The sequence below is a fragment of the Calidris pugnax genome, unplaced genomic scaffold, assembly GCF_001431845.1.
Source record: "Calidris pugnax isolate Ruff unplaced genomic scaffold, ASM143184v1 scaffold103, whole genome shotgun sequence".
Taxonomy (NCBI): Eukaryota; Metazoa; Chordata; class Aves; order Charadriiformes; family Scolopacidae; genus Calidris; species Calidris pugnax.
Window position 1 is genome coordinate 10870732 of NW_015090990.1, and position 26982 is coordinate 10897713.

The 26982-nt window shown below is 36.6% G+C and overlaps 1 protein-coding gene across 1 annotated transcript in view; it reads left to right on the forward strand.

The window, feature by feature from the left end:
- The window catches only part of AGPS (alkylglycerone phosphate synthase), a 56049-nt gene that overhangs the window by 14051 nt on the left and 15016 nt on the right, over window positions 1-26982 (forward strand). The window contains exons 3-16 of the mRNA XM_014954480.1: window positions 1582-1672; window positions 6240-6360; window positions 6442-6516; window positions 8205-8276; window positions 10219-10298; window positions 11248-11328; window positions 14602-14727; window positions 16769-16877; window positions 17307-17434; window positions 19993-20044; window positions 22147-22223; window positions 24258-24370; window positions 25816-25885; window positions 26884-26945. Coding sequence (XP_014809966.1) covers window positions 1582-1672; window positions 6240-6360; window positions 6442-6516; window positions 8205-8276; window positions 10219-10298; window positions 11248-11328; window positions 14602-14727; window positions 16769-16877; window positions 17307-17434; window positions 19993-20044; window positions 22147-22223; window positions 24258-24370; window positions 25816-25885; window positions 26884-26945 — 1257 coding nt within the window. The remainder of the gene's footprint in view (window positions 1-1581; window positions 1673-6239; window positions 6361-6441; window positions 6517-8204; window positions 8277-10218; window positions 10299-11247; window positions 11329-14601; window positions 14728-16768; window positions 16878-17306; window positions 17435-19992; window positions 20045-22146; window positions 22224-24257; window positions 24371-25815; window positions 25886-26883; window positions 26946-26982) is intronic.

Below are 26982 nucleotides of genomic sequence, written 5' to 3' on the forward strand. Positions count from 1 at the left end.
AAGCCATGTTGACTTTCCCAACATACCTTGTGTTTCCATGTGTCAAATGATTTATTTTTTTTATGACAGACTTTACCATCTCACAAGAGATCGATGATGCTTGCTAGTCTGAGCAACAAAACTTGTTTCTTTGGAGGGGGAGGTGTGGGGAAGAGATCTTCTGGGATGCTTCTTGCACAGTGAACATACATACAAAGCTTGCTTCTTGAGCAATCATGCATTGCATTCTGTGCAGTAAACTCACTGACTCTCTCTATGCTGTCTCTTTTGTCTGTGCCTTGACTTAAAAGTTGTTGGTTTTCAGATAGCTTTAGTTTGTCCTTTGAATAAGTAATTAAGGTTACTTGCAAGCTAGCTATAGTAATAGGTTGGCAATACCAAAAAGTATGGCTGGAGAAGAAAACACACCAAGCTAACTTGAGTGTCTCTGTACCTTTGTTGTAAACTCCTGATGCAAATCCATTAAAACTGTCATTGCTTATGGTGCTTTTCTTTGCACAGAGTTCACTTAATTGTTTCATATGGCTATGATGATGTAATAACAGCTGTCACAGGAAAAACGACTGAATGCTATCTTCCAAGCTGAAGAGTCTAGCTTGAGTTGAGATACAGTTGTAGTCTTTTATCTCTAGGAATAGGGTAGGTGTGTTTTTGCAGTAGGGGAATAGGGAGGTAGTTGACATTAGGAAACAAAAGGAATTGATCTTTCTGTGTAGGGGACTTAGTTGCAGACTTAGTTGCAACAGCTGTGAAGGACAGGGCCATAACTGGATTAACAGTGATTGAATAATCTTAGAAGGAAGACCCATGAGGCGTAATACGGTGACCCAGGTGCAAACTTTAGTAAGAATTTTCAGCAGCTGAAAGTTCTTAATACCAAAGAAAGGTCCCTTTACTCCTCTCAGAGAATGCGTGTGCATACATAAACATGCATGAGGTATCTGTATCTATACAATTAATAGCAGTATCTTCTACCTGTTTGTGTCCTCAACCTTATTTGTTTTCACATGTGGTAGACATGTTCACAAAAAGCTCCCGTGTCCCTTGTCTGTAAGTCTTGCCAAAGAGTTTGCAATAGAAATAAATTTACATTGCTTGATGGATTCTGTTGATAAGGGAAGAAAAATTAACACTTCAAAACACATAAGGTGTGCTGAGCTGGGTTTGCATCTGAGACTGCTGTTTACATTGCAGTTTGTCCATACAGTTGTCCATCTTCCTGTAATTGTCATATAAAATGTGACACTGCTTTTTGTACTGCTGAAAAGGGAGGAACCTTTCTTAAAAGTAAAGATGGAGGGGTGGGATGTCTGAAAAGTCTTACGCCACAGTTCCTGAAGATCATGGAGGAAAATAATGCCTAAGGTGTTGACAATTTATTTGATTGTGTGAAGTACAGAACAGTTAAATACAATAAAATATGCAGTTGCATGAAAACTAAATATGCAGAAGCTTTGCAGGCTTGTAGGTAAAGAATTTGATTTTAAACTTAACTATTTGTGCATTCATAGAATTGAAAGAAGTGTATCTGACATACAGTCTTTTAATTTAAAATGACCCTATGTAATATTGACTTTTCAGGTACAGATTAGGTGGTATGGTATTACCAACTTTTAAGGAATGGATAGAAAAAACCTTTGGAGCAAGTCTGGAGCACAAAACTACCTCTAGAGTAAGTAAATAGCTGAACCAGTTCCTTTGAACATTAGTCTTGGTGATAATCAAGACCACATTGTTAAAGATTACTCAGTCGTTGTCCTGAAGGTCACTTTGCACATAATTTAAATAGTGTATTAATACCTCAGAGTTTTTGAAAAAGTGTTCTACATGAAGAGTTCAATGTCTTAGTGTGACTCGTGGTTCCAGGTTAGCTTGTACTTCTATTGGAACGAAAGTCTCTAACACAGGGAGGTTTTTTTGTCCCTGTTCGTTAAGTTGCTCTTCAAGATTGTAGAAACTGTTTGGTTAGAGAGAAGTGTTTATGCAACTTCAGTGTTGTTCATGATCACAAAGACAGAAGATACAGTAAAGTTAAATCATGCTGTGTTCTCAGTATGTTTAATGATATCCAAGTTCTTATTTGACAGTAGCTTTTTTACATGTCTGGGTGCTGAAAACAGGCTACCAGAACTGAACTGAATGTTTTCAGAAAAAACGTTTCTGAATGTTTTCAGAAAAACAACACATTCAGAGTGTTCTTGGTTTTGTGAAGCATCCATATTTTACTTTTCTTGAAAAGTAACTCTTGTCAGTCAGGAGACCTAACTGTCTGCTAAGAATTCCTTTGTGGCTGCAGGTTTCTGACTAGCTACCTGCTTAAGCAGTGTTGGAAGCAGGCTGTGCTATAGCAACCCTGCTTTGCGTAACAATTTTGCCCATTTATTGAGTGAGTTCAAGGTTGCATTTTCTCTGAAGTAGATAATCTTATGGAGCCTGACAACTCAAACGTTTATTCGGTCATCTGTTGATCAAGGCATTCTTTCATCTGCTATGACTTGCAGGATCTCTATCTGCCGATATATTTTTGAAAAAAATAATCTTGATGTGTTTTCCTTGACCAGGATTGGTCTTAACTGGTAGCTGCTTTAAAGTGTCAGCTGCTTTAATTTGCTGTGACCAGAGCTCCTGAGACATTGTTCCCTCTCTACATGTAGAGGAAATACAGATCAAAGTAGAGTTGGAGGACAGGGGCAGATTCTTGAATAGTGTCTTGATTCCACAGCATGTCTTGCAAAACAGCTCTTCAGGATATCTGCCAGTAATGTTGAATGCTTTCCTGTGCCCCTCTGGTTCTTATGTTCTTGTTGTATTCTGAAACGGGCTGACTACCTTGACACACAATAGGATTCTCTGGAGTCTCCAGTATGTATCTGGACTTCTTATAGCTATCCTCAGTTACTACAGCAGGTCCCCCATTTTCATGTCTCTGTCATAGTTCCAAGTTTATATTTCAGTTTATGCTATATTGGTTTGTCACCTTCTACTATAAGTGGAGCATAAAGGAATTCAGGTATAGGAACAGCAGTAGAAGAGGAATCTCTTGGTCCATTTGTCTTTTAATGTCATCTCTTTCTGAGACTGGAGGGTTCCCTGTGGCATGTGTTTTTTCTGTTATAATTAACAACAGTAAATGTACCTGCTTCTCTGATGCTCATGGACTAATGATGTTGTTTTCCTCTTTCAGACTCGACTTACCACAGAGCAGTTTAGACCTAGTTCACATGGGCTTCCTGTCTGGCCTTTCAGTGTACAAGTCTTAAAATATTTCAGTCCTATAAGAATAAAGGCATATTTTTGTTTGTCTTTGTGTAAGATTTATATGGATGAATATTAATTTTTCAATCTTGAAGATGAAAACTAAAGGATTAAAATACTTGTGGAAGAGAGATAAGAATAAAGATACTTAAAACCATCTACAAGAAATTGTTATAGTTTTAAATAGTTTGTGTTCCTCTTGCGGAGAACAAAGAGCTTCATGCATTTGGTATTCTACTTGAAATGATCTGAAATAGTTCTGTCTATGGAAATCCATGAAGAAACCAAAATTTTAAATAGAAAATGTAAGCATAGCTAGCATGGATTTTTTAAGTGGTATAAAGATCCTTATTTGGTACCTACTTGTTTGTTTCTCTTGTTTCCCAAGTTTGTCAGAGCTCTGCTCTTTGTGTTAGCAAACACAACTGTATGAATGTGCGTTAATAGCAGAATAGTAAGAGCTAAGGGCAGCAATCCAAGATCTGACTTCCTCTGTGCTTGTTGTGGCTGGCCTCTAAAATTGTGATAGCTCAGCAGTGGTGAACCTCTTGCCTAAGCAACACTTAATCTCAACTTCTGTATTTGTAGGTGTCAAAGTGAATATGTTGGAGGGAAAAACCTTTTTCTCAGATTTCTAACACCTTATTTCAAGAATATTATCCTTTAAGCAAGTCAGAACAGCACATATCCTCTTCTGGAAATCAAGTCATTGTTAAAACTATATTTTTACTATATGGAACTCATATAGTAAACTATATGTTCCATATGAAAACTCTGAAACAAGCACTTGAGGTCATATGTTCCATATGAAAACTCTGAAACAAGCACTTGACTATCCTTTTGAGCCTCTGAATGTTGTTAGCTATCATTCATGAACATATCTCATGCAGATAGTGCTTTTTGAATTATCTCTGTAAGTACTCTTTAATTTCTACGCAACTTTATGTAGTTTCTTGTAGAATCATAGAATGGTTAGAGTTGGAATGGATCTTAGAGATCATCTACTGCCAACCAGTCTGCCATGAGCAGGGTCATCTTCTGCTAGACTAGGTTGCTCAAAGCCCCATCCAACCTGGCCTTGAACATTGGCTGGACACTAGTAGGCAAGTTCCATCAACATGGATCTTTTAACTTCCTGAAAACTTTCCTGTTGAAGGTTAAATCTTTGCTTCTTCACTACTTTGAGACTCAACCCATTCAGAATGTACTGCTGCTGTGGTGGCATATGGGAGACAATTAACCTCTATTTTCCATGCTGTTAACTTGGTAACTGATGTTATCGTCAAAGCTTTTATCTTAAGATGTATGTTCACAAAAACTGTTCAGCTGTTCTGGAGGTCACGTAGAGCAAAGATAGGCAAAACTGTATTCCAGGAAAGAAAACTTGGATGGGTAGGTATACTTTTTTGTAGGAGGATGAAACTTCAGAAGGTAAAAGAAAAGTGAATTCAGTGTTGCTGTTTTCTCCTTGTACTTGTCAAGAACCATGGGCTTGGCTTGTCAAAGAAATGTCTTAAGTTTCTTTGAATATGCAGAACACTTAGTACAACATATGTTTTGGTTGTAGGGCTGTAAGCAAGCTCTTTCTGGCATCATTAGGCAGCCTGTAGTCTTGCTTGATGGCTTTATAACAAAATTGCAGGAATGTTCTTCTGTTTGAGTTGAAGGTGATGTCGACTACTTTGCCAGCAAGGTTTTCATGAGAGACGTCTGAAGGCAGTGCATTATGTTTTAACTAATTTTTGTGCAACTCCTAATTTTTAAAAGTGTATTTAAAATAAAAGATGGAGTAGTGAAAAATTTTCAGTTCTCTTGTTCTTGAACTGAGAAACTTTGGTAACCAGAACTAAGATTCTTGACCAATGTGTTCTTTGAAAATAAGAGTTGAAGTAAAAAATTAGTTTTTAGTCGTAAGAGAAGTTTTATATCTAATTAAAGAACTCCTTAATTAGAGGCCATCTGTAACAGAAAATGTATTCCTTTAGGGAGGTTATCCATAGAAAAGTAGAAATGAATTTACTGTCTCTATTTTTAAGGAGGAAAAAAGGCATGTTGTTTTTTGGAACCTTCAAAGCACTTGAAAGCTTTACACTTAATGTCTGCAAAAATCTTATTTTTTTTGGAACTGGACCCTGTGAAGAATCCTCATTCTCTAAGTGGGCTTAAAAAGTCAACACATGAACTATGTTTTTATGTACCTGAAGTGGACTTCAGAAAAGATGATTAAATGGCTACGTCTGTACTTTGAGAAGCTATAAGCATAGCTTCTCTGAAAGAAAAGCTTTTTTTCCATAAGCATTGTTCAGGACTTCTAGCTAGAGGCTTTCTGCATCACCTGCATGTTAGCAGCTGAACATGGATTTTATAAAGCCTTTCTGATTTGAGGTCTGCTTAAAGTATGCTGGTTATATTAGATCAGTCAAACTTAGCCTTGCCTTGCTTTGAAATTCTGATTAGGCTTTGGTCTGAGATGGATGTATGTGATAGGAGGAGTAGAAGTGGGTGGATAGAAACAGAACTGTAAGTACAGGAATTTGCAGATTGATTAGTTGCTTCACTACATATTTCTCTGTATTGGAGGAAGAACTTCTATTCAAAAAGGAGTTATGACCTTAAATCTCTACCCATTTATCAACAGGAGACTTTCTAGTTCTGTTCAAGCAGCTGTTTTTCTTGGGTCTTGGGAAGAATTAAAGATATTTTGTTCAGTGTGCACTCATAAGCTAGAGTATTTCTCCAAATTTCTCAGGAGGAAAAAGGATAAGAATGTACTACTAAAATAAAACTTCCTGTATGCATCTAGTCGGCTGAGTACCAGGTAGGAAAAGTGGGATCAGTAATTGAAGATAAGGAAGAGAACTTCTGTAGTTCTGGTCTTAAATAGTTGTGTTTCAGTTAGCATTAACCTGTCTTATTATTTCTGTTCTACAGAAATGCTGTAAGAGTGAACTTATCCTTAATGAACTTATTTTCTTCTATTGTAGGCATCCTTAAATATTAATGATGTACCTCCATCCATTGTAAATGAAGAATTTCTTCAGGATCTTAGAGCCACTAAAATCTCATATTCACAGGATGCAGAAGATAGGGTATTCAGAGCTCATGGTAAGAGAACTTCATTTAAGTAACTGTGCTGCTTCTGATGCTTTCTTGTTCGAACTTGTTAACTTGCTGTTTGTGTTTCAGGTCACTGCCTACATGAGATATTTGTACTCAGGGAAGGAATGTTTAAGCGAATTCCTGATATAGTTGTATGGCCTGGTAAGCTTTAATTGTCTTATTCTCCCTTCTGATCTGGGAGGCCATTGTTTACTAATCTCCTGTGCTTTCTTGTCATGGGGAAGCTCTCTCTTCGTTCACTGATTTCACTCATCTTTACAGAAACTGAAGGAATTTTCTTATGAATGGTGGTCGTGATTATTTAACATCTGGATTGCAGTTTGTGCCTGTGAAATCCCATCACTTCATGGGGAAGTCAAATTTATTATTTAATGTAGCTGAAGTTTCTGTTGACAGCTGAATTCATGACTTAAGTAACCACGGTGTAATTTGAACTTGTATGTTCGCCAAGAATGGTGTCTAAACAGCTGTCTAAACCTTTTTTTTTAAAGACTACATGATGGTAGAAGGGTAGTGAAATCTTTGTATTAAAGAACTTTGTTTTGTGACATGCTGTACTTTAATAAAAAAAGTGTAACACCTGTAACTCTCATCAAAACACTTTACAAAGGGTCATTGACTTGAAGAAAGAGCAGTGCAATCTGAGTACAGGCTAGGCCCACCTTAAATAGAATAATAACTAATGCTGATGTAGATAATGTGTAGCAGAAAATATACTTGGTCCTACCTAGTAGAAGGATACAAATACTTAAACTGATAGGACTTTATTTGCATACTTTGTGAATTTTCTACTTGAGTCATGTTTCTGTGATCACTAGGAATCACTTTCCATGTGCTGTTCTTCAGTAGCTAGCCAAAAAGTCATTTGATCGAAGTACCTGTCAGTTTCTGTTCAGCTGAATGAATCCAACTCTTCCCTTACCTTTTATAATTCTTTCTGATACTTTGACAGCTGCACTGCATTAGGAACCCCAGTATTTCTGACAAGAACTTAGCCTTAGCTCAGTTTTGCTCCCTTTATTTAGGGGGGAAGAAAAAGTCATGTATGAGAAGCACAAAAAGAGGCACTATAAGATGCATCCCATTACTTCAGGAGAGATACTGACATGACAGAACTGGTGACTATGAATAGCACTTGCCACAGCTTTGTTTTGTGCAATTCCAAAAGTAACTGAAATAAAACGATTGACTACCTTTGTTCAAAGCCGCTCTGTATGGAAAGAGCGAAGTTGCCAGAGTTCAAAAGCATATTTATTCAGTCCTGCTCATTCTCTGCTGTTTGCACGAACCCATGTATGCACTGTATTTGATCTACTTTTGATCCTTTTCCTTGCCTGTGCACAAGTATTTCTGCTTCCCTCTTTGACCAGACACAGAATGCATTCTGAAAAAGTAAATTTCACTGGAAGCTCTACTTTTGAAAGAAGAAAAAGATGTGGTGTTCAGCTCTCAGAAGAGACTTATTTCTCACTTAAAATAAATTGGATGGCCTATTTTCAATAATAGCTTTAAACTTGATTTTTTCGTCAAGATACCCAGATTCTTAAGTGTTTGGTGGCTCATCTTGCCCTGAGAATTTGCAGGAGATCTCAGTCCATGAGTAGAGCAGGAGACTGAGGTTGTAGTTAGTTCTTCAAACATAGAATTGTTTCACATCTAAACTTTACTCTGGGACTCTGATACTTCTGAGCCCAGCTCTTTAGTGGCGAACTCTTTGAAATGTTTTCCTTGCTGGTGTCAGAACAGGAGCTGCTGCTTATTCAGACTGCAATATTTAGTACTAAGCACAAATAATGTTTTTTTATTTTTAATTCTTTGGACTCTTTTAGTTTGCCATGAAGACGTAGTTAAAATTGTGGAATTAGCCTGCAAACACAATCTCTGCATAATACCATTTGGTGGTAAGTGTTATGACATTACTAGTGAAAACTTATTCTACTTGAATTCAATTTAAATATATGATTTTAGTAATACATTATACCAGTAATTCAATAGTTTTTTTAATAGTGTTTTAAGTGTGGTCCTAATTTTTTTTATGATCTTGCAATATTAAAAGCTGCTATATTCAATTTAGTGGAAGTCATTAAAAGTATGTCAACATCTTGGATATTGAATGTGCAAGAGGAGTGATTATATGAAGCTGAAATCTACCTCTGTACCTTGGCCGTCTTCTAGGAAATAAGAGATTCAAATATCTGTGTTAGGGGTATCATGTTTTTGGATGCATTACTTGTGCTCTGTTTCCAGAAGCGTGTATTAATTAGGGTTTTTCTGTTGTACTATTGAAGCTCATACATCCAGGGAGGATTGTGGTCAGAGACCTGTACTGCAAAATCATTAACCATAATTCTGATTTCCTCTTAGACATTGTTCAGTTTGAAAATTAGAGTAGAGACTCCTGTGGCAAGGGGTTTTCAGGAAATGTTCCATGTACAGAGTACAGGTAGAGGCTTGTATAATCTGTGTATTCTCAAATACTCAGATCTCTCAAGAATTTCTAAAGGACTTTTCTAAATTTCTAAAGTGTGTGGTTTTTTTTTTGTTTTTTTTTTTTTTTTTTTTTTTTTTTTTTTTTTTTTTTTTTTTTTTTTTTTTTTTTTTAAAATCATGGATGCTTTTTGCTCTAAGCCTGCTGAAAGAGTGGCAAGCTACCTCGTTTTGACTTAGAGCTCAGGGAATGCGGGATGTTGTCTTTCATGACCTCATTCTGTGAGAAGCTTTTTGTTGAGAATTCTTAATTTTGTGGTATAAATCTGTGTGATTTACTTGGTACTTTCTTATGCTGTAGGAGTATAGTCCCTGTAGAAAGGATGTTAATTGTTTGAGAAGATGAGCATGTCATTTGAAGACAATACCAAACTAATGGAGCTGGTTTCTCCCTGAAACACTCTCACCCTTATCAGATTCATGTGGAGAGCTGTAAGACTGCTACGAGTCACCTTTGGTATCAGTAAATTGATATAGCTGAGAGCAGCAATATTGGCTATTTCTTATTCACTGGCCAGGATACAGAATGATCTTCAGATTGTTTTCCAAGTCTGTTTATACTAAACAACAGCCAACTTCTAGAGTTATTACTATAGGGGTTGGTATATAAGGAAAATACCACCTTTCCTATCACTGGAAACAAAGGTGGTGAGCTTTACTGCTCTTGGAGAGTGTTTTATTAGTTAGCACTGTCTCTGTACTTGCTATTGGTGGTTCTTCTGGTGGCTTGTTGTGGATCTCTTTAACATCCTTAGTCTCTCGTTTCCTACGGCTTTTGTAGTCTGACAAGCCAAAGGCTTCTTGGAGGCTGTTCTGTGACATCCTATAAAGAATACATTAGAAAACTCCAGGGAAGTTTGACATTTGGTTTTATACTTTTTTTTTTTTAGTTATACCCTTTCAGTTTCTTTCTTGCTTTTGGATAAGCATTGCTGAATTAGGTAGACTTCTTAAACCAAATTTATGGGTAGAAGCGTAGCGGCTTCATAAGTGATCTCAAAAGAATAGATAGAAACCATAGCTATCTCTGTTTCTTGGATGGCTTTGTTATTGCTTATCATTCTTTGTTTTAAAACTCTACTTTGGACTTAACAGAAGGGGCTGAGATGGTCACAGAATTTCATGGTCTGTTACTGAGTAGTGTTAAAGCATTGTCAGCTTTGATGCTGCTTTGATTTTGTGAAACCGGTTTGGGAGAAGGGGCAGCCTTAAAAGGCTAATCACTAGCCTCAAATAGTTAATAAAGTAAAATTATAGAAGTTAATTTCAATATTAGGAAGGAGGGAGAGAAGGACGGTATGTGAAGAAAAGCTACTTGAGAATGTTATGATCATAATGTCACTCCCATATTTGCAGGAGGGACAAGTGTCTCTAGTGCCCTTGAATGTCCTGAAGAAGAAAAAAGAACAATTGTTTCACTGGATACATCACAAATGGTACGTCTCTCAATTTTTTGGTGTTTTTGTTTTGTTAAAAATTACCTTATGGTTACTTTGAAGATTATTAGAGAATGACATTTCTTTCTTTGCAAGAATAAAGTAGGAATGGAAATACTAAACCATACTGTAGATTATTAAATTGGTATTTCTTCAGTTTAAGCGATATTTTGCTACTGTTAGCCCTGTACTACTTCATAAGACCTGTATATATTTAATAAGAAAGAAGTCACCATTAAGCCTTCTTATAGCAGCTTTAAGTGAAAATCAGAGGAAGCAACTATTCTTCTATATTGGAACTTTGTATGTGAGGTTAAATGAAAGTCTAGGAGGTAGTTACTTGTTATTGCAAATTTCACTCATTTTAGCATACTTAAAAATACTTAAAGGAAAGGTTGGTAAGGTGACCTAATATCTATAAATCAACTTGAAGGATCAAGTTTAAGGAAGAAGCCTTAGATTTTTGAGTAGGTAGCATCTTGAAAATGTGAAGTTCATAGCTTTATGGAAGTCTAGAAATTAAGTTCTGTAAAATTTAGTGCTAATTTTCATCTTTCCATTATGAAGGACCTTTATACTTTTAAATTGATAGTTATATGACTACATGGTAATGAGATGCTTCAGAAGCAGCTCTGTATCTACTACTTCTGAGCACCTGCTGAGCTTAATAACTCCTTTACCCTTGAAGGTAAGACCTGGGGTTTGGCTCCATTTTCTCAGTCAGTGGTGCTTCAGTTAAACTTGTTGTTTCTCAGTGTTTCTGGCAACAAAGGAATCTTTTCTGCAGAGATGGCAATTGAGTATTGAAGCAAGCTCTTTGGGTGTCTATATGGAGTGAAATCCAAAGAGCACAGTAGTGACTCAGGCCTTCATTTGAACTCATTGATTCATAAGGAAATAAATGAAAGTCTGCAAATCTGATTCTTAATTTTGATTGGCTTTTCAACAGAATCGAATTCTCTGGATAGATGAGAAAAACTTAACAGCTTGCGTGGAAGCAGGCATTGTTGGACAAGATCTGGAAAAACAGGTATTTTTAACTTGTAAAGCATCTAATATTTCTCCATATTTTTTCTAGCCGTTCCTAATGTCTTGTCTAAATCATGGAATTCCAGCTTAACTCTTGTGTGTTTTCTTGCAGACTTGTGCAGTAAGCTTTATATGTGTGGCTATGAACCATATCACACTGAATGTTGTATTTGACTTTTAAATTTTTTCTTTTTAGCTCTAGCCACAATATACAACTACAGTAATAAGTTGACAATTCATAGGATGTAATACTGTGCTTTCTGTTTCAGACCTTAAATACAGCCTTGTGGTTGCAAGGCATGATGATTGGTACTAATTACCAGAAGTTCAAACTGTCATTGTGTTATGAATGCTTTAGTCATTTTGGCCAGAGGCAGTTTTCTCAAAGTTTAGGCCATGCAACAGACCTGCAGTTGTTGCTGCTTCTTAAGGCCAGCTACAGGAGAGTAGCAAAAAGGATGATGGAGAATTGCCCAAAACAAGAGTCCAGTGGAAGATTGGATCATCTTCACTTCTAAGTGACCTCTAGTGGCTTCTGACTGTAGTTTGAGATGAGCTACAGCACCCTTTTTGGGGTCTTTCTTGATGCTTCTGAATAATCAAGAAAGTTGTGGATGTTTGTTACTATTCTAAAAAAAAATATTCTAGGACTTGAATTGTTTGATAGCTAGCAGTTGTCTAAACTTTTCTTAGTGCCAAAATGCACAACTATGCAGAGATTTGAAGGGTTTTTTGAACTTCTATTCTCCAGACCACTTTTTAGAAAAAAACTTGTCATACTTGACTAACAGAGCTGTTTATAATGAGAAGGATAGCCATTCCTGCCTCTTATTTTATTTTCTCTTTTATCATTTGATGTAATATTTTACTCTTTCCAAATCTGTTTCTTTAAAGCTTGGAATTAAAACGCAATGAACATATTCTCTACATTTAATTGACATTTTTCTAGGGTAGTAGTTTGATATTTTACTACTGTCAAGCCTTTAAATGGCAATACTTTTCCTTTCACTGTGAGCAAGGGAAATATTCCTTTGCTGCTTATAGGTCTCATAAGCTGAAATACTATTGTTGCAGTTATTTATTGTGAATGGTTTTGATAAAAAAACTTTTTTCAATCAGGTTTTTGACTATGAAAAGAGTACTGGTTGTCAATGTGTTCAATATGGAGTATAAACTAGTGTTCAGATAAAGGCTTTAATGTACAGAGTGACTCTGAGCACGAGGGCTTCTATGCAATTCCTTCAATGTGCAAAGCATACAAAATCAGATCGTCTACGTGAAGTGTGTGTATATATATTTTAAAACCTCTTATTACGTATACTGGAATTCCAGTATTACTAAAAAATGGAATGTGATTAAAGCTAAGACTTGAGGTTGTGCTTGTTTTGTGTGGTACAATCTGAGCATAACTATGATTTAATATTATAGTTAATGCTAATGCAGACTTCCACTGAAGTACAGATAGAATGCAGACATATGTTTGGACTGTGCAAAGAGGAAACTGTTTAAAAGGCTTTCTGGTTTGCAGCTTGCTAGTATTAAGTAAGCTTTGGATTGGAGGCTAATCCAACTTCTGTTGCCTTAAAAGACTTTACCAGCATTATCTATGAACTATGCAGTGAAGAGATTTGGTGCCTGTTACTGTGTTCTTCATTTTTTGGGTGCTGGAGTTACTTAGCAGGCTATGTCATTTGCAGATATCATGAACCTTATAACGGTAAATAAATCTTAAACAGAGCTGGATTCTAAACAAATAACAGATTTGGAAAACCTGATATTTGACAAAAGCTAGACTGTAAGTGTTAAAATGGGGCATTCAAAATCAATATACACTTCACACATTTGTCTGTCTTAGCTGGTGACTCTAGGGTGATTAGCACATTATTTCATGTAGGATGAGAACTCCAGATATTAGTGGGCTTTATAGAGAAGCCTTAAGTTACATGTTTTTATCAGAACAGAATATGGAATAATAGCTGATAATGAGGGCTAAAGGTGACAAATGGATAATAAAGATACAATATTTGATATTGGGTTTTGTAATAACCATTATCAGATTGTGATTCTATAGGAAAAGCTAGTACATGCTCATATTTTCTGGATGAGGCTGTATCTTGCATCTGCAAAGTACATAGCATTCTCTCTCCCCTGTCCTTTAAGTGCTCTTAGCACATGCTGTTCGTGCACAGGATTCAAGGAGTTTAGGCCTAGTGCTTTGTACACTCACGGTCAGAGGTTTTCAAAACCATGGTCTTCTGCTGTGTTTGTACAACTTCTAGAAACTGGTAAGTTGTAACTGAAGTGGATTTCTTGTCATCCTGGGGAATGAGGAGGGTACAAGCTCCAACCCTTCCCAAGTATATGACCAGTAAGCATCTAAAGCCATGAGCTTCTCTGGTATAAGAGGACCATGAGCTAGATGAATCACCATAGACACTCTGTCGAAGTGATTTTTCAATCATTTTTAGTTAGAACCACTTTGTACAGCAGAACATAGTTAATGATCCACTTTATATGGTATACTTGAATACCTATGTCCACCTGGCTTGCTATCAGTTGGTCATTGCAAATTGATCATCTCAAATACACTAACACAGTTATCACTTAATGTGATACTGTTGGGTCTTTAATTCTTCCTGTCCAGCAGCTTTGGTGTTGCGATTCTGAGTGCATCCAATCAACCTCAGGTGCTGTGCAGGTGGCAAAGCCAAGCTAATACAGAAAAATGAGAAACAAGTGACTACTTAATGTACAGGAATGCGTGATCTGCATCACAAATAGTTGACAGTGTTGCATACAGGAAGCCCAACCAGATGGCTGTATATTAAAATACATCACTCCTTGAGAGAATTAAGTACAGGCAATTTGCTCACATTTTCTGCAGACCTGCTGCATATCACATTATGATAGAAAGAACAGGAGATTAAGTGCCTTATTTATTGGCAGCATTTGTGCAAAGTTGGCAGTTACTTAGTTATAATTTTTTTCCATATGTAATTGAATTTGCACCTTCTTATGAACAATAGAGGTCTTAGTTTTAAAATACGGGGGAGGAGTATTCTAGCTTGATATGAAGCACAGTGTCTGCCCAGGAGAAGCAGAATCAATTTGCATTTCACTTACATATCAAAGACAAAACTTGAGCCTGAAAAAATGAGGGTGTGTTCAGCATATGTAATTTTTTTAAAAAAACAAAAAACAACCTTAGAATATTGATATTTGGAGTACTAAGCAAATGCAGGCTCTGTAGAATGTGTTTTTTCCCTTTCTCTAGCTTGCTGAAAGTGGCTTCTGTACAGGCCATGAACCAGACTCCATGGAGTTCAGCTCACTAGGAGGATGGGTAGCAACACGGGCATCAGGCATGAAAAAAAACATCTATGGAAACATTGAAGATCTGGTAAATAGTTCTAATACTTTTTCAAATTAATTGTCTTGTTCAGAGGTTTAACTTTTATAGTGATTTGCAATGAGAGGGGAAAAAGCATAGTAAATTGTGGTTCTCTTAATTGATACAGTTTTGGCATCAAATTTTTGTTTGCTTTTGTTATTAGTACTAATAATCCTTATCACTGATCTAAAAGTCAATTTCATTTTGGTTCTCTCTAGCTTAAAGAGTTGTGTTACCCTGTCCTGACTCTGGTGCCTTCTTCTGGCATTTTGTGCTCTCGATTAATCCAGTGTAATAATCCTGTCAAATTTTTAGGGTGATTCCAAAAGAGCAGTGTTCTCTCCTACCTGTTGTGTGTTCCTGAAGTTGTCTAGTTGGGTCACCTAAGGGCAAGCTAGCTCTTTCTACCTTCCTACCTCCCCGTAGGCTAGCAGGTTTTTTCAGATCAGTAGCCTGATCTTATTGACCATGTGGAGGTGAAATCTGATGCCACCACGTGGTCTGTAGCAACCCTGAGGAAGGAATCAATGGACTGGTCATGGCAATATTCTACTCTTGAATCTGTTTTAAGCATTTAAATGGTTCATCTTTATATTAACCCAGATAATTGTTTTTTTAAAGCATACTTTTAGATTTAAATATCTATTTTTTCTGTTATAACAAATTTATTGAATATATTGAAGTTAAATTATCACTGTTCAGGCTTTGCCTACCTTTGCAACTTTCAGCTTTTGTAGTTTGTACAGTAGCCCTTCCACACGTGGATTTTTTCCTTATTTCTTGCAGCACACTCTAGGTATTGTATCTCCATCACCTCAGGCTTCTTCATCAGCTCATAGATCAGATATGTTTGTTATGTGCATAGATATGATGCTTTACTATCACTGGCTGAGCTTGGCAGGAACTACATAAGTTTTATTCAGTAGACCTGGCTGAACTAGAACTGCTAGTACTTAAAAAGTGTCATCTGTCCCTTACTGCCTGAAGTGTTACTGAATGGTATAGTTTTGCTTGTACTGGGAGATGTGAAGCAGAAGGCTTTTCTGTCATGCAAGCACCTTCAGGCTACAACAGCTTCTGAAAATTTCATTAGGAGGAAATAAGATTGAAAATTGATCCAGAACAATTCATGAGTTTCAAAATGCCACAATGAGAAAGTTTCAGGGAAGTGTTTACCTTCTGAGGAAACCTTATATCTGGAAATGGTGTGCTATGTAAGCTGCCTAAAATTCACTTATTACAGAATCAACAGTTCGTAAAATACAGTGAAATTCCCGAACAACTCGGAGCAGGATGAAAATTACTTAGCTACCTGTGCTTGAAAGTTTTAAAGGCATTAGTTGAAATTCAGTAATTCTGTTTCATTAAAGGCTTCACTAAAAAAAAAAGCCCCAAATCCACACTTCCTTGGTATAAAATAATTGAATAAAGGATTAAAAAAAGTGTCTGGGCTCTGTATTGGATGTGGATGAATAAAGCTGGAAGCAATACCACTGAAAAATATTTTAAAAAGCCAACCTTCTAGCCTTACGTATTTATCAGTCTTACGGCAGATTTAACAGTGATAATCTATTTCAGAAATCTTACTTCTGTCTTTCTTCCTGATATAAATATTTATGTAGCAACTGATGACTGAATTGTACTAACTTTATCAATTACCAGTTCTAAAACAAAACTTAGGAAAACCTAAATTAATTTTTATTCTGAAGTACTATATAATCCTGGATTAAAATCCTAGTACTGATAAAGTACTGTCTACACGAAGAAACAAAAAGGTTTTAACTGAGCCTTTCTGCATGTAGCCAATAGCTGATTTGATTTGGCATAGAAATGAAAACAATCTGTTGTGTGGGCAAACCATGCTATGTTAGAAATAACCTGAGGACTGTTACAATTATCTCAAAAGTTCATGGTGCTGCCTAGAAATGTCCAAAGTCTACAAAGCTGAACTGTATCAAGCTTATTATACATTTTGTTGAAAATATATATCATACAAAAAAAATCTGTGCTTTGTGCTAGTATTTATAGTCATTGTATGTTGTTTGAACAGGTGATTCATATAAAAATGGTAACTCCTAGAGGAATAGTAGAAAAAAACTGCCAAGTACCTCGCATGTCAACGGGACCTGATATCCATCACTTCATTATGGGATCTGAAGGTATAAACACAGTAATTTCACATGACTACATCTTAATTCACCTTCTGCTTGACTTGAGCATCTCTAATTCTGTGGCTTCCAGTGTGTCTATGGGTGGCGTTATGCAGACGTGAATTTCTTGTGTTGAGATAATACGTTGACACCTTAATTAGGACCAAAATTAAGTAACGTTCAACAGTGCTTAAAACAGATCTGTGGAGTTAGCCTACAGGTCTACTAACAAACATCATGATTTAGAGGATATCTTGTAAGAATTCACCACATCAGGTGGTGAATAGTCAGGAATAAATCACCTCTTACTGCGATACTGAATTTTTGGTATTTCTGATTTATAGTAACTTACAGAATCCTGATACCCAACTTAACATCTAACTTGTAAGAAGTAGATCTTGCAACACTTTACTTGCTTTTTGGTTTTTTTTCCTGAAGGAACTCTGGGAGTGGTTACTGAAGTTACGATAAAGATTCGTCCAGTCCCTGAATACCAGAAGTATGGCTCTGTGGTCTTCCCCAACTTTGAACGAGGGGTGGCCTGCTTAAGGGAAGTGGCAAAGCAGGTAAAGAAAGGCTGGATGTTGACTTCACTCAAGAATACAGATTCTAGCACTAGGGATGTGCTGATGCTGTAGTCTAATTTCTGGCAATTGGTAACCAAGGATTTGAGATGAGTCTCGTAAGTGTATGTGGTCCATGAGGCTTTTGGAAATGAAGCAATTGAGGATTGAGCACATCCTGAATTTGCTCAGTATTCTGAGCCAAATTGTGGATGTGCCTTGTGATGGCTTTTTTTCTTTCAGTGGGAGTTATTTACATATCTCAGCACAGAAAATTTGGCTTTGCATCTCCTTCAATTGAGAGCTTTATTCTCAGATTAATTCAGGGCTATGTAAAAGGGACCAGTATTTAAAGGAATTAAGTTGCAGCATGCAAGTAAAAGGCAGTTGAATTTATAGCTCTGAGGTGGCAAAGGAATAAAAGCTATGCAATGGAAGGGTATGGCCTGTGTTTAGACCATGCTTCCTGAAGCACAGTGACATGTTCAGGTGAGCTGGGTATTTTGAGGTGGCATTGTGCTTACTCTTTAGTATTTAAATAGAGCCTTCTGAATGGTGTGGTCAAATGGTTTCAGGTAGCAAAACTGGGATATGGGTATCCCACTTCTGTAATGCTTTTCCTCACGGCTCTGCTTCTGGGCAAATTTTACACTGTCTACCCTCTTTCTTCATGAGCTTAGACTAACTTTTCTTTGCTCTGTGCAAACCATAACAAATCATTTCTATGAACGGTGGAATATACCCTGAATTGGGGAAGTAATTTCAGAAATGTTTTAATTAATGCCAAACTAAACACAGCTTTACATTTTTTCCAGTGATTGGTCTAAATTAATGACTTAATGTTCCAAGCCAGATGTTCAAACTGGTATGTGAATGACATGTATATGCTAGTCAGCAGCACTTGCCAGTTCTTCTGTTGTGCTTCTACTGCTAGTGCTTGTTCTTCCTGTTAAAGGTACCTAAGCAGACTGTTTGGGAATGCTTAATCATATGGCTGATCAACATTTAAAGTCAATTAAGGAACTAGTGTTTTTCTCTAGCTATGGGCTTAGTTAGAAGAGGAAAAAAAGGCACTACTAGCCACTTAGTGTTGCTCCATTTCTAAGCTTCTGTTGCTGCTGCTGCTGTTTCACTGCTTACTTGAGCCTCGACTACTTACTCCTCTCTTCTTTTGCCCCTCGCATCAATCCTGGTAGTAATTACAATGATTCTTATCTGAAAAGCTGTTTCTTTTACGTATTTGTCTACTTTAATGTAACAATAACCAGCCTGTGCGTTGTGGGTGGGTTGGTCTCCTTTAAAACCACTCATTCAGCCTTATGTCAACCTGCATGGTGAGCTTAGTTCTTCTTCCTATTGTGTGATGCAATATGTATTTATGATATGGTGGAGAGTGGACATGTCAGAATGAGTGATAGAGGAGCCCTTCCATGTCCATGTGATTAGATGAAGACTAGCATAAAATTTGGGCTCTATCATATTCCTCTGGCCATACATTTCCAGTACGACTGGACATGGCCATCACAGATTACACAATGTAGGCATAGTTATAACTAGAACTTTGCCTAATTGAAGGCAGCTATTTTCAGATTTCTCTATGGGGCAGAATCTAGATTAGACCCAGATATGGATTTTAATTGCAGTCTGATGGCAGAGCATTAGTGTACTGGGTCTGGCTGGAATGGAGTTAATTTCCTTCGTAGCAGCTGTGTGGTGCTATGTTTTGTACTTGTGACCCAGCGATAACACATCAATGTTTTAGCTGTTGCTGAACAGTGCATGCACAGTGTCAAGGCTTTCTCTGTTTCTTACTGTGCTCTCACCAGCAAGTATGTTGGGAGTAGGCAAGAGGCTGGGAGGGATGGCAGTTGGGACAGCTGATCCAGATTCACCAAAGGGATGTATAACGTCATGGTCAGAAATAAAAGAGGAGAGGGGAGTTTTCCAGGTGTTGCCACTTGCTGGATATTGGTTGGCTGGTGGTAGTTGATTGCTTTTGCATCACTTTTTGGTGGGTTTTTTCTTATCTTGCTTATTAAACTGTCATCATCTCAACCCATGAGTTTTCTCACTTTTGCCATTCTGATTTTCTCCCTGATCCCTCTGGGAGGGAGGGAATGAGCAGCTGTGTAGTGCTTAGCTGCCTGCCAGAATTAACCCACAACAATTAGACTTTTAAATGGATTTGTAACTTTGCTTACATAGCAAATAAGCTCGATATTCTAATCAAGTATGGTATCTTTAGTGCATTATGTTAACTTAGAAAAACACTTAATACTCAAAAGTCAAAGATCTTTGGTCTATTCCTTTGTTGGCTTGAGGTTAAACTGAAAATTCTCATTGCATTATATCTAGACATATCTAATAGTTGTTGCTATTAAGTGAAAACAAGCTTATAGTCACCCCTTTTCAATTATGATGATGGTCATAGGTATCTGGTATCAAAGTGTGCTTACTTGAATGCTATTAAATGAAAATTTGATTGTTACAGATTTCAGCAAAACTGTGTACATAATCCTTTTATTCTTCCTCCCTTTCATTCCCCTGACTTTGCCTCCAAGAGATGTGCTCCTGCATCAATTCGCCTTGTTGACAATGCACAATTTCAGTTCGGTAAGTATGTAGATCTTCTTGGATGGATGCCTGCTTCCAATGGCTTTGATTTTTAGTAGCTTAAGTCAGTTTTAGGTGGTAATTCTTTTGCCCAAAACTAGACAGAAGGCAGACTCTGAAGTTCAAACTCCAGATAGTGCTGTAATGTGTACTTTCAGAAACAAAAGCCTGTCTTTGTCTGTGGGGAAACAGTATCAACTATAATATTCAGTAAAGAACCTTGCTTTAAATTTCATATAAGCATCATGAGTGGCATACAGATTCCTTTTTGAAAATATTCTGATGTGGCAATGATTGTTTGGATGGGAGAGAGACAATGATGTACTTGTCCAAAATGAGCTGTCTGTTTTTAAAAGAAGCTCAGATGTAGTAAATGCTATAACTGTGTGCAAATAAGGCTTTAAGTATAGAAAGTCAATGAAGCTACTAGAACGCTACTGAACCCAAAGATCTTATGAAATTTCAACTAGTTCAAATACCTAAATAGGGCAAGGCAGACATGCATAATTTTTGAGCACTTCTTACAGAAAGCTGTCATTTTAAACTGTAGGAAATCTGGCAAAACGTGTGTTCTGATTCAAGACACTCTTGAGAAGAACCTAAGGTTCTACTAGCCAAAAGCTAATTGTCTATAGAACTTGAAGTTCTTCTTGCTGAGACTGTACCCAGAGGATGAAAATGCAACTGACCTTGAAAACATCTACTTTAATACTATGTGAACAAGTCAGAATTTCTGAAACTTCATTTGGACAGAAGCCTCAGTGATGAACCTTGCCTTCAAATATATAATTAATATGCACATATATTAATCTCCATATAATTAATATGAAAAAAGTTGAACTCCTGGTGGTTTTTTCCTTCCCCCCTCCAAACCAAGGAAATAAGGATCTGTAAAACCTGAGAGCCCAGCAAGCCTTGCTGCTTGCTTTGGTCACTCTTGTGTTGTGCTATTTCTCTCAGACAAGTACAACAGAAGGGAGATGCATTTGTCTTTCTCCTGAATTGGGATGAAGTTTGACCAGTTACAAGCTTTAAAGCCAATACTGAATAAATCCTCCTTCTACTTTTTAGCTTTGATCTGAGGTTGCAGTTTATATGGTCACCTGTAAAACAGTTTCAGGTGTGTCAATGTAGATTTTTCTTGTTGACATTATTAAATAGGCTTAAATCCAATAGTTTTTACAGATTATGGCTTAATAAATTAATGTCCTTTTGTTATCTGGTGCTTTTTTGTGTGCTTGCTTAAGTCTGCTTGGAGCTGTCCTCCTTGGTTTCCCCAAGTCTGAGGGAAGAGTCTTTACTGAAGAGGGAAGGAGAGTAATCAGTTGCTGAAGTTCATACTTTATTCAGGAGGAAATACTTTGTAAAGTATTTTAGAAGGAAGTATCATGTAAATGGTGCATAACTTTTTTTATGAATTGGGCTCACAGCGTGTAGGCCAGATGCAAAACTGTTAAAGTGAAGCGGTAATGGGAGTTCAGAAGTAGCTTGTGACTGAAAACAATGGAACAAACAGTAAAAGGCTTTCATCTCAATTAAACCCAGTCCCGAGGCAGAGATGTTAATTTAACAGACTCCAAGACACCATTTATGTATCTTGGTAATTTTAGTTCCCCGTATGTGATTAAGGAAGCAATTACTAGCTTTATGTAGAAAATTTTGCGCAAGTGACATAACCATTAAGGAAAAAAATTGCTTAACTCCTAGCTTGCACCGGTTTTGGCTATTGGTTTCAGTGGTTTTGGCATAACTTTTAAAAAGGTCACTGATTTTTGCTTAGTTTGTAGTGTAAAAGCTAATGAAGTGCTCATTTAAAATTTTCCATGTGCCATATACTTGTGAAGATATAAACTAGGGCAGCCTTAATCAGTGTCAAATGAAATATTTGTGCACAGTTGTATGTTTGCCTTTTAAAAAATTAATGAAAACCTTTTCCTAAATCAACTTTTAAACAAGAGAAGTCTCTTTAATTATGATAATCACAGTACTCCGAGTGATTCTTGCAACTTTGACTACTAAGCTATTTTTTTATTTGTCCGTTGAAGTAGGAATTTTAAGAGCATTGTTTGCCTTAACACACCTTTTTCCACTTTTTGCCAAAGGTCATGCTCTTAAACCACAAGTTGCTTCCATATTTACATCATTTTTGGATGGACTGAAAAAATTCTACATCACGAAGGTAACTTTAGGGATTTAATACTGTTTGAATTTTGCGTATTATTCATAAAATTCAATATTTTTTTGGTATACTGTCTCTAATGCAGCTGAGTTTGAGTGTAACAGATACTACATTATATTATCAGTTAACTGGAGATTCCAACGTGACTCCAGCTCTGCAGGAGAAAAAGAATTTGTGGAGAAACGAAATAAATGCTATGTAATACTGATGCAGAGGTTCCAGGTTGGTGACCAATGTGGAGCTCATATGTCGGGGCTCAGTCCCCTGGTGTATTTGAGCAACTGCTACTTTGGAGAAGCTCCCGGTTGGGATGGGAGGTAGGAGTAGAGAAAGGAGCAAGTTTAATGACACTGAGACCAAGATACTAAATCCACCTTACACTTCCCCATAAAAATAAATAAATACTCATCAGGATACAGAACACATACAATTACTCTGTTCAATAAAAGAATGAAGTATCAGTTAAACAACTGATATGACTTAAGAGAATAGGGACAAAGCCTTTCTGGTTTGCTCCTCCATGTAGTTTGGGAGTGTTCACTGAGAGGTGGATGCTGTCGGTATTGTTTGTCTACTAGTTCACACTGTAGCCAGTTCCTCCAGTGCCTCTTAAAGAAAACTGGAAAGCGTTCCCTGAGCATTACAGCCAAAAGATGGCAGAACAGATTTATGAGATGAAATGCAAATGGCTCTAGAATGAGAAGGGACAGTAAATAGCATCTTATTAGACCTTTATTCTCGTGCTTGATGTTTATCACTGTAGTAACTATTTATGTTAGCAATGCTCTTTTTGTATGAGTAATGGATAAGACAGATCCTTTGCCCAGGGAAATATATTCTGTTTCAGTAGTTTTCATGGTGGAGTTTTGTTGGGTGGTAGGATGCAATATCCTTTTCGGAGATACCAATTTGCGTGTGTTTGGGGAATCACCATATAGATTTGAGCCATCTTGAGATATTTTGCCTCCTTGGTACCTTCAGTTATCTTCCAGTACAGTTAATCTGTTCATTTAAGGGAATAATAAAAGGAATAGCAGCTAACTGGGATTTTTCTCAGCATAGCTGTTGTTCATAAAGGATGAGTTTGAACTCTCAACTTTTAATGTAACTTCATATAATCTTGCTTGTTGCTTAATAACAAGTTGCCAGAAGCAGAGTAGAGACTGGAAGAGATAAATACTGCTGGAAAGGCAAAGGCTTTAAAAAAAAATAAATAATTGCTGGTCAATATACATAGTAAGAATAAGTTGTTCTAAACCATAAATTTTTTTTACCCTTTTTAATTGTGGTAAAAGTCATTAAACTTCATTGCGATTTTATATTAATCTTCATTCCTTCTGAAACCTGCTTAGTAGTGGTGGTTCAACGGAGCTAAGTAATAATAAAAAAAGGTACATAGAAAATAAATAAGGCTCTTACTTTTTGGACTAGTTGTGAAGATATGACTCTTGACTGTTACTCCTGAAACAAAACCATACAGACAGCCTGACTGTATTACTATTAAACCTGTAATAGCTTTCTCCCCATTTCCACTGGGATATGCTTCCTGCCACAAGTTCAGAAGTTATTTTCCTTCCATAGTGCTTTTCCCAGCATGGAGATGTTCTGTGGTACACTGCTGATACAACTATTTTGAGAGCAGTGACACTTATGGACATTAGTAATCTTCCTGCTTCAATGCAGAAAGAGTTGATAGAATAGAAATGTCTTCCTATTGCTCAAAGCATTTAAGACCTGTTCTTTCTTCAGCATAGGTAGACAGTTGCTATGTGTATCGTGCTTTTTAACAGGAGAAAAAAGGTAACAGGTACTGTTATTTCAGTGGGCTTGTAAATGTTTCTCTTGTCGAGGAAAAAACTTTATTGTTTTGGGAGTGAATTTTTGAAAGATGTTTTTTCCCAAACTTTCTTTTTAGTTGCAACAACACTTATTAACCAGAACATGTGATGTGCTGTATATTTGAAAAATAAAAACTTGTTGCTTGTATTCTACCACATGAGCTATGGCACAATACAAAGTTTTCTCTCTTTGCAGTTTAAAGGATTTGATCCCAACATACTGTGTGTGGCTACATTGCTCTTTGAGGGTGACCGAGAGAAGGTTCTTCAGCATGAAAAGCAAGTTTATGATATTGCCACCAAGTTTGGGTATGCTTTTCAAAGTACTTTTTCACGTGAAGCTGGAAATGAACTGTCTAGGAAAAAATAGGATTACCGTATTTTTATAGTGATTACTGTATAGTTATGTTCTCAATTTACTGGTTTGAAGTGGCAATAATTAGTTACTGAATGTTCCCTTTGATAAATATGACTTGTGCTAACTCTTAATATGAACTTTACTGAAAAACTTCAGCTTGTGTTTAATTAAAGGAATGCAGTGAATTTCTGTTCCACAGACTGTTTTCTATTCTTACAAACGAACAAAAACCATACATTTATATGGTAGGCTGAGTAGTGATCAGGTTGTTTCTGTCCTTCACTGATTAAGCATGATTGATGAAAACCATCACTGAAAGTGTGATTTGCCAGAAATATACCTTTTTCTTTTTAAGTTATTGCTAGTATTATAGTCTCACCTATTCAAATATACCTAAGTATTGTTTTATCCATTTCAAGGCTATCCTGTCTGAAAGTTGTGCTTTTATTCTACCTTTTAAAATAGCTTATGAAAGTGGGATTTCACATTCAATGATAAGAATAACACTGCTCTTGATCTTAAAGAGCATTTCAGTAATTTTAATGTTATATGCAAGAAAAGGCTTCGACTGTGAATCATTTTGTATTTTGATATTTCAAGATGGTGTATTGATAAGGGCGGGAACCTCTCTGTTAGAAGATGGTGCTGTCTGTGCTACTCAGTTAAGGCTGTTAGGCATTTAATTGTTTAACCTGGTCTAAAATGCTAACCAGTGTAATGGTCTGAAATGCTTTAATTCTGTCCTTCTTCTGGATGTCTGCATATTTTTTTCCCCACACACCTCTTTCAGATTTATAGCAGCTTCTAGGAAGACTGATAACAGATACATAGTTCTCTCCTGTTCTTAGAAAGCAAGAGCTAAAAACAAAGACTTTCATAATGCTCCTGACTTGATAGATCAGTGAAAGCAAAGCTTTCTTTTTCTTTGGTGCTGTCTTTTTTTTTTTTTTTTAATCCATTCATGTCACTTGCACTTTTGGGGGCTTAAGTCTTGCTCTCATGACCTTGTATGTGAGCATAGAAGTGCACAAATCCAACACGCTGAGAAATGTAGTTCCACATATTCCTGTAAATGAACAACAAGGCTATACTATGTTTAGTTCTGTTTCCCCTGTTCTTTTGAGATGCTTGAAGGCGGTTATTTTAAGATCTACATCAAATGTTTTGTTATTGTTCATCTCTTCAGATTATGGAATGAAAAGAGAAAAGCAAAAAGTTAAAGGTGTGAAGTAACTTCTCATTTCTAATGAGAAAAGACCCTACTACTTGCAACTATTGTAACACAGTTTGGAGACAGCTAAACTTGCACAGCTGTTTGATAATCAAAGTATTTTTTAATTCTTTTTGGAAGCTAGTGACTACTTTGGAAAGATAATTAAATTCTTATTAATTGCAGCGGCCTGGCAGCAGGAGAAGATAATGGACAGAGAGGATACATGCTGACATTTGTCATCGCTTACCTTCGGGTAGGTTAGATTTTGTCTGCCTGCTGGAAACTCTTTTAATTAATATAACAAAACAGATGTCTTTTTGAAGATGCTTTCTCTGAAATCTAAGTGCAGGTTGCCTTGGATAATATCTGGAACTTCTCCCGGAGGTGGTATCTCTTCCATTTCTGACTAGTGTTTACTCATGGAACTTCATCTGCAAAACACCATGAAAGCATTAATTTATGTGCTTGTTAAGAAAATAGTTTCTAATAAAAGGTAGAGAAAATTAAATGGAAGAATTCACTAGCAGTTACTAACTAAACCAGATTAGATTTATAATCTACTGGTTGAATAATCAGAGACTGGAGACTACTTGAAATACTCATGTGCTCACTCATTTCTTACTCTTCTTTGGACATCTGCTTATTGCTGTGGTTCAAATCAGAATTCCAGGAGAAATGGACCTTTAGTATGAATTGCTGCAGCTGTTCTTACGAATCTTAGTCTTACCATTTAAGAGAAATGATATTTTTTTTTGCAGAATAATATGTACATCCTGAACGCTATATTTTATTTGACATTTATAGTCAGGGACAGATCACTGAATTTCCCTTTATTTAAGCAGGCTCTGTGTAAAACGGGCAAAATGTTTGTCTTTATTCTACCTAGACAGGAATTATGTTCCAAATCAACATTTCTACTAGGTATTATATTGGCTAGCACAGTGGAGTTCTTGGCTTGATGCTGTAGTGATACAAATACTTGATTAGTGTAGGCATACTGATAGTCTGACAAGTTGTCTCACTATAGCAATGACATCAAAATGTTTGTCATCTGTGTCTTTGAAGAGCTACCCTACTTCCATAATTATAAACTAATGTCACTGGGACATATGGGTGTTTTTGCTAAATAGACTTTCTGGTTTTCTCATACAAACTGACTAAAGTTGCTCAACTGTTAGCTGTGTAACATACAGTGGAATCCCAGATGTTGCTGCGGAATGTTACTGATAATTTCCTTTCTCTGTTTATTAGGACCTGGGCCTGGATTACTATGTAATAGGAGAATCATTTGAGACATCTGTTCCTTGGGATAGGTAAACTGTGATTATTCTTTAGCCTTGCTTAAAACTT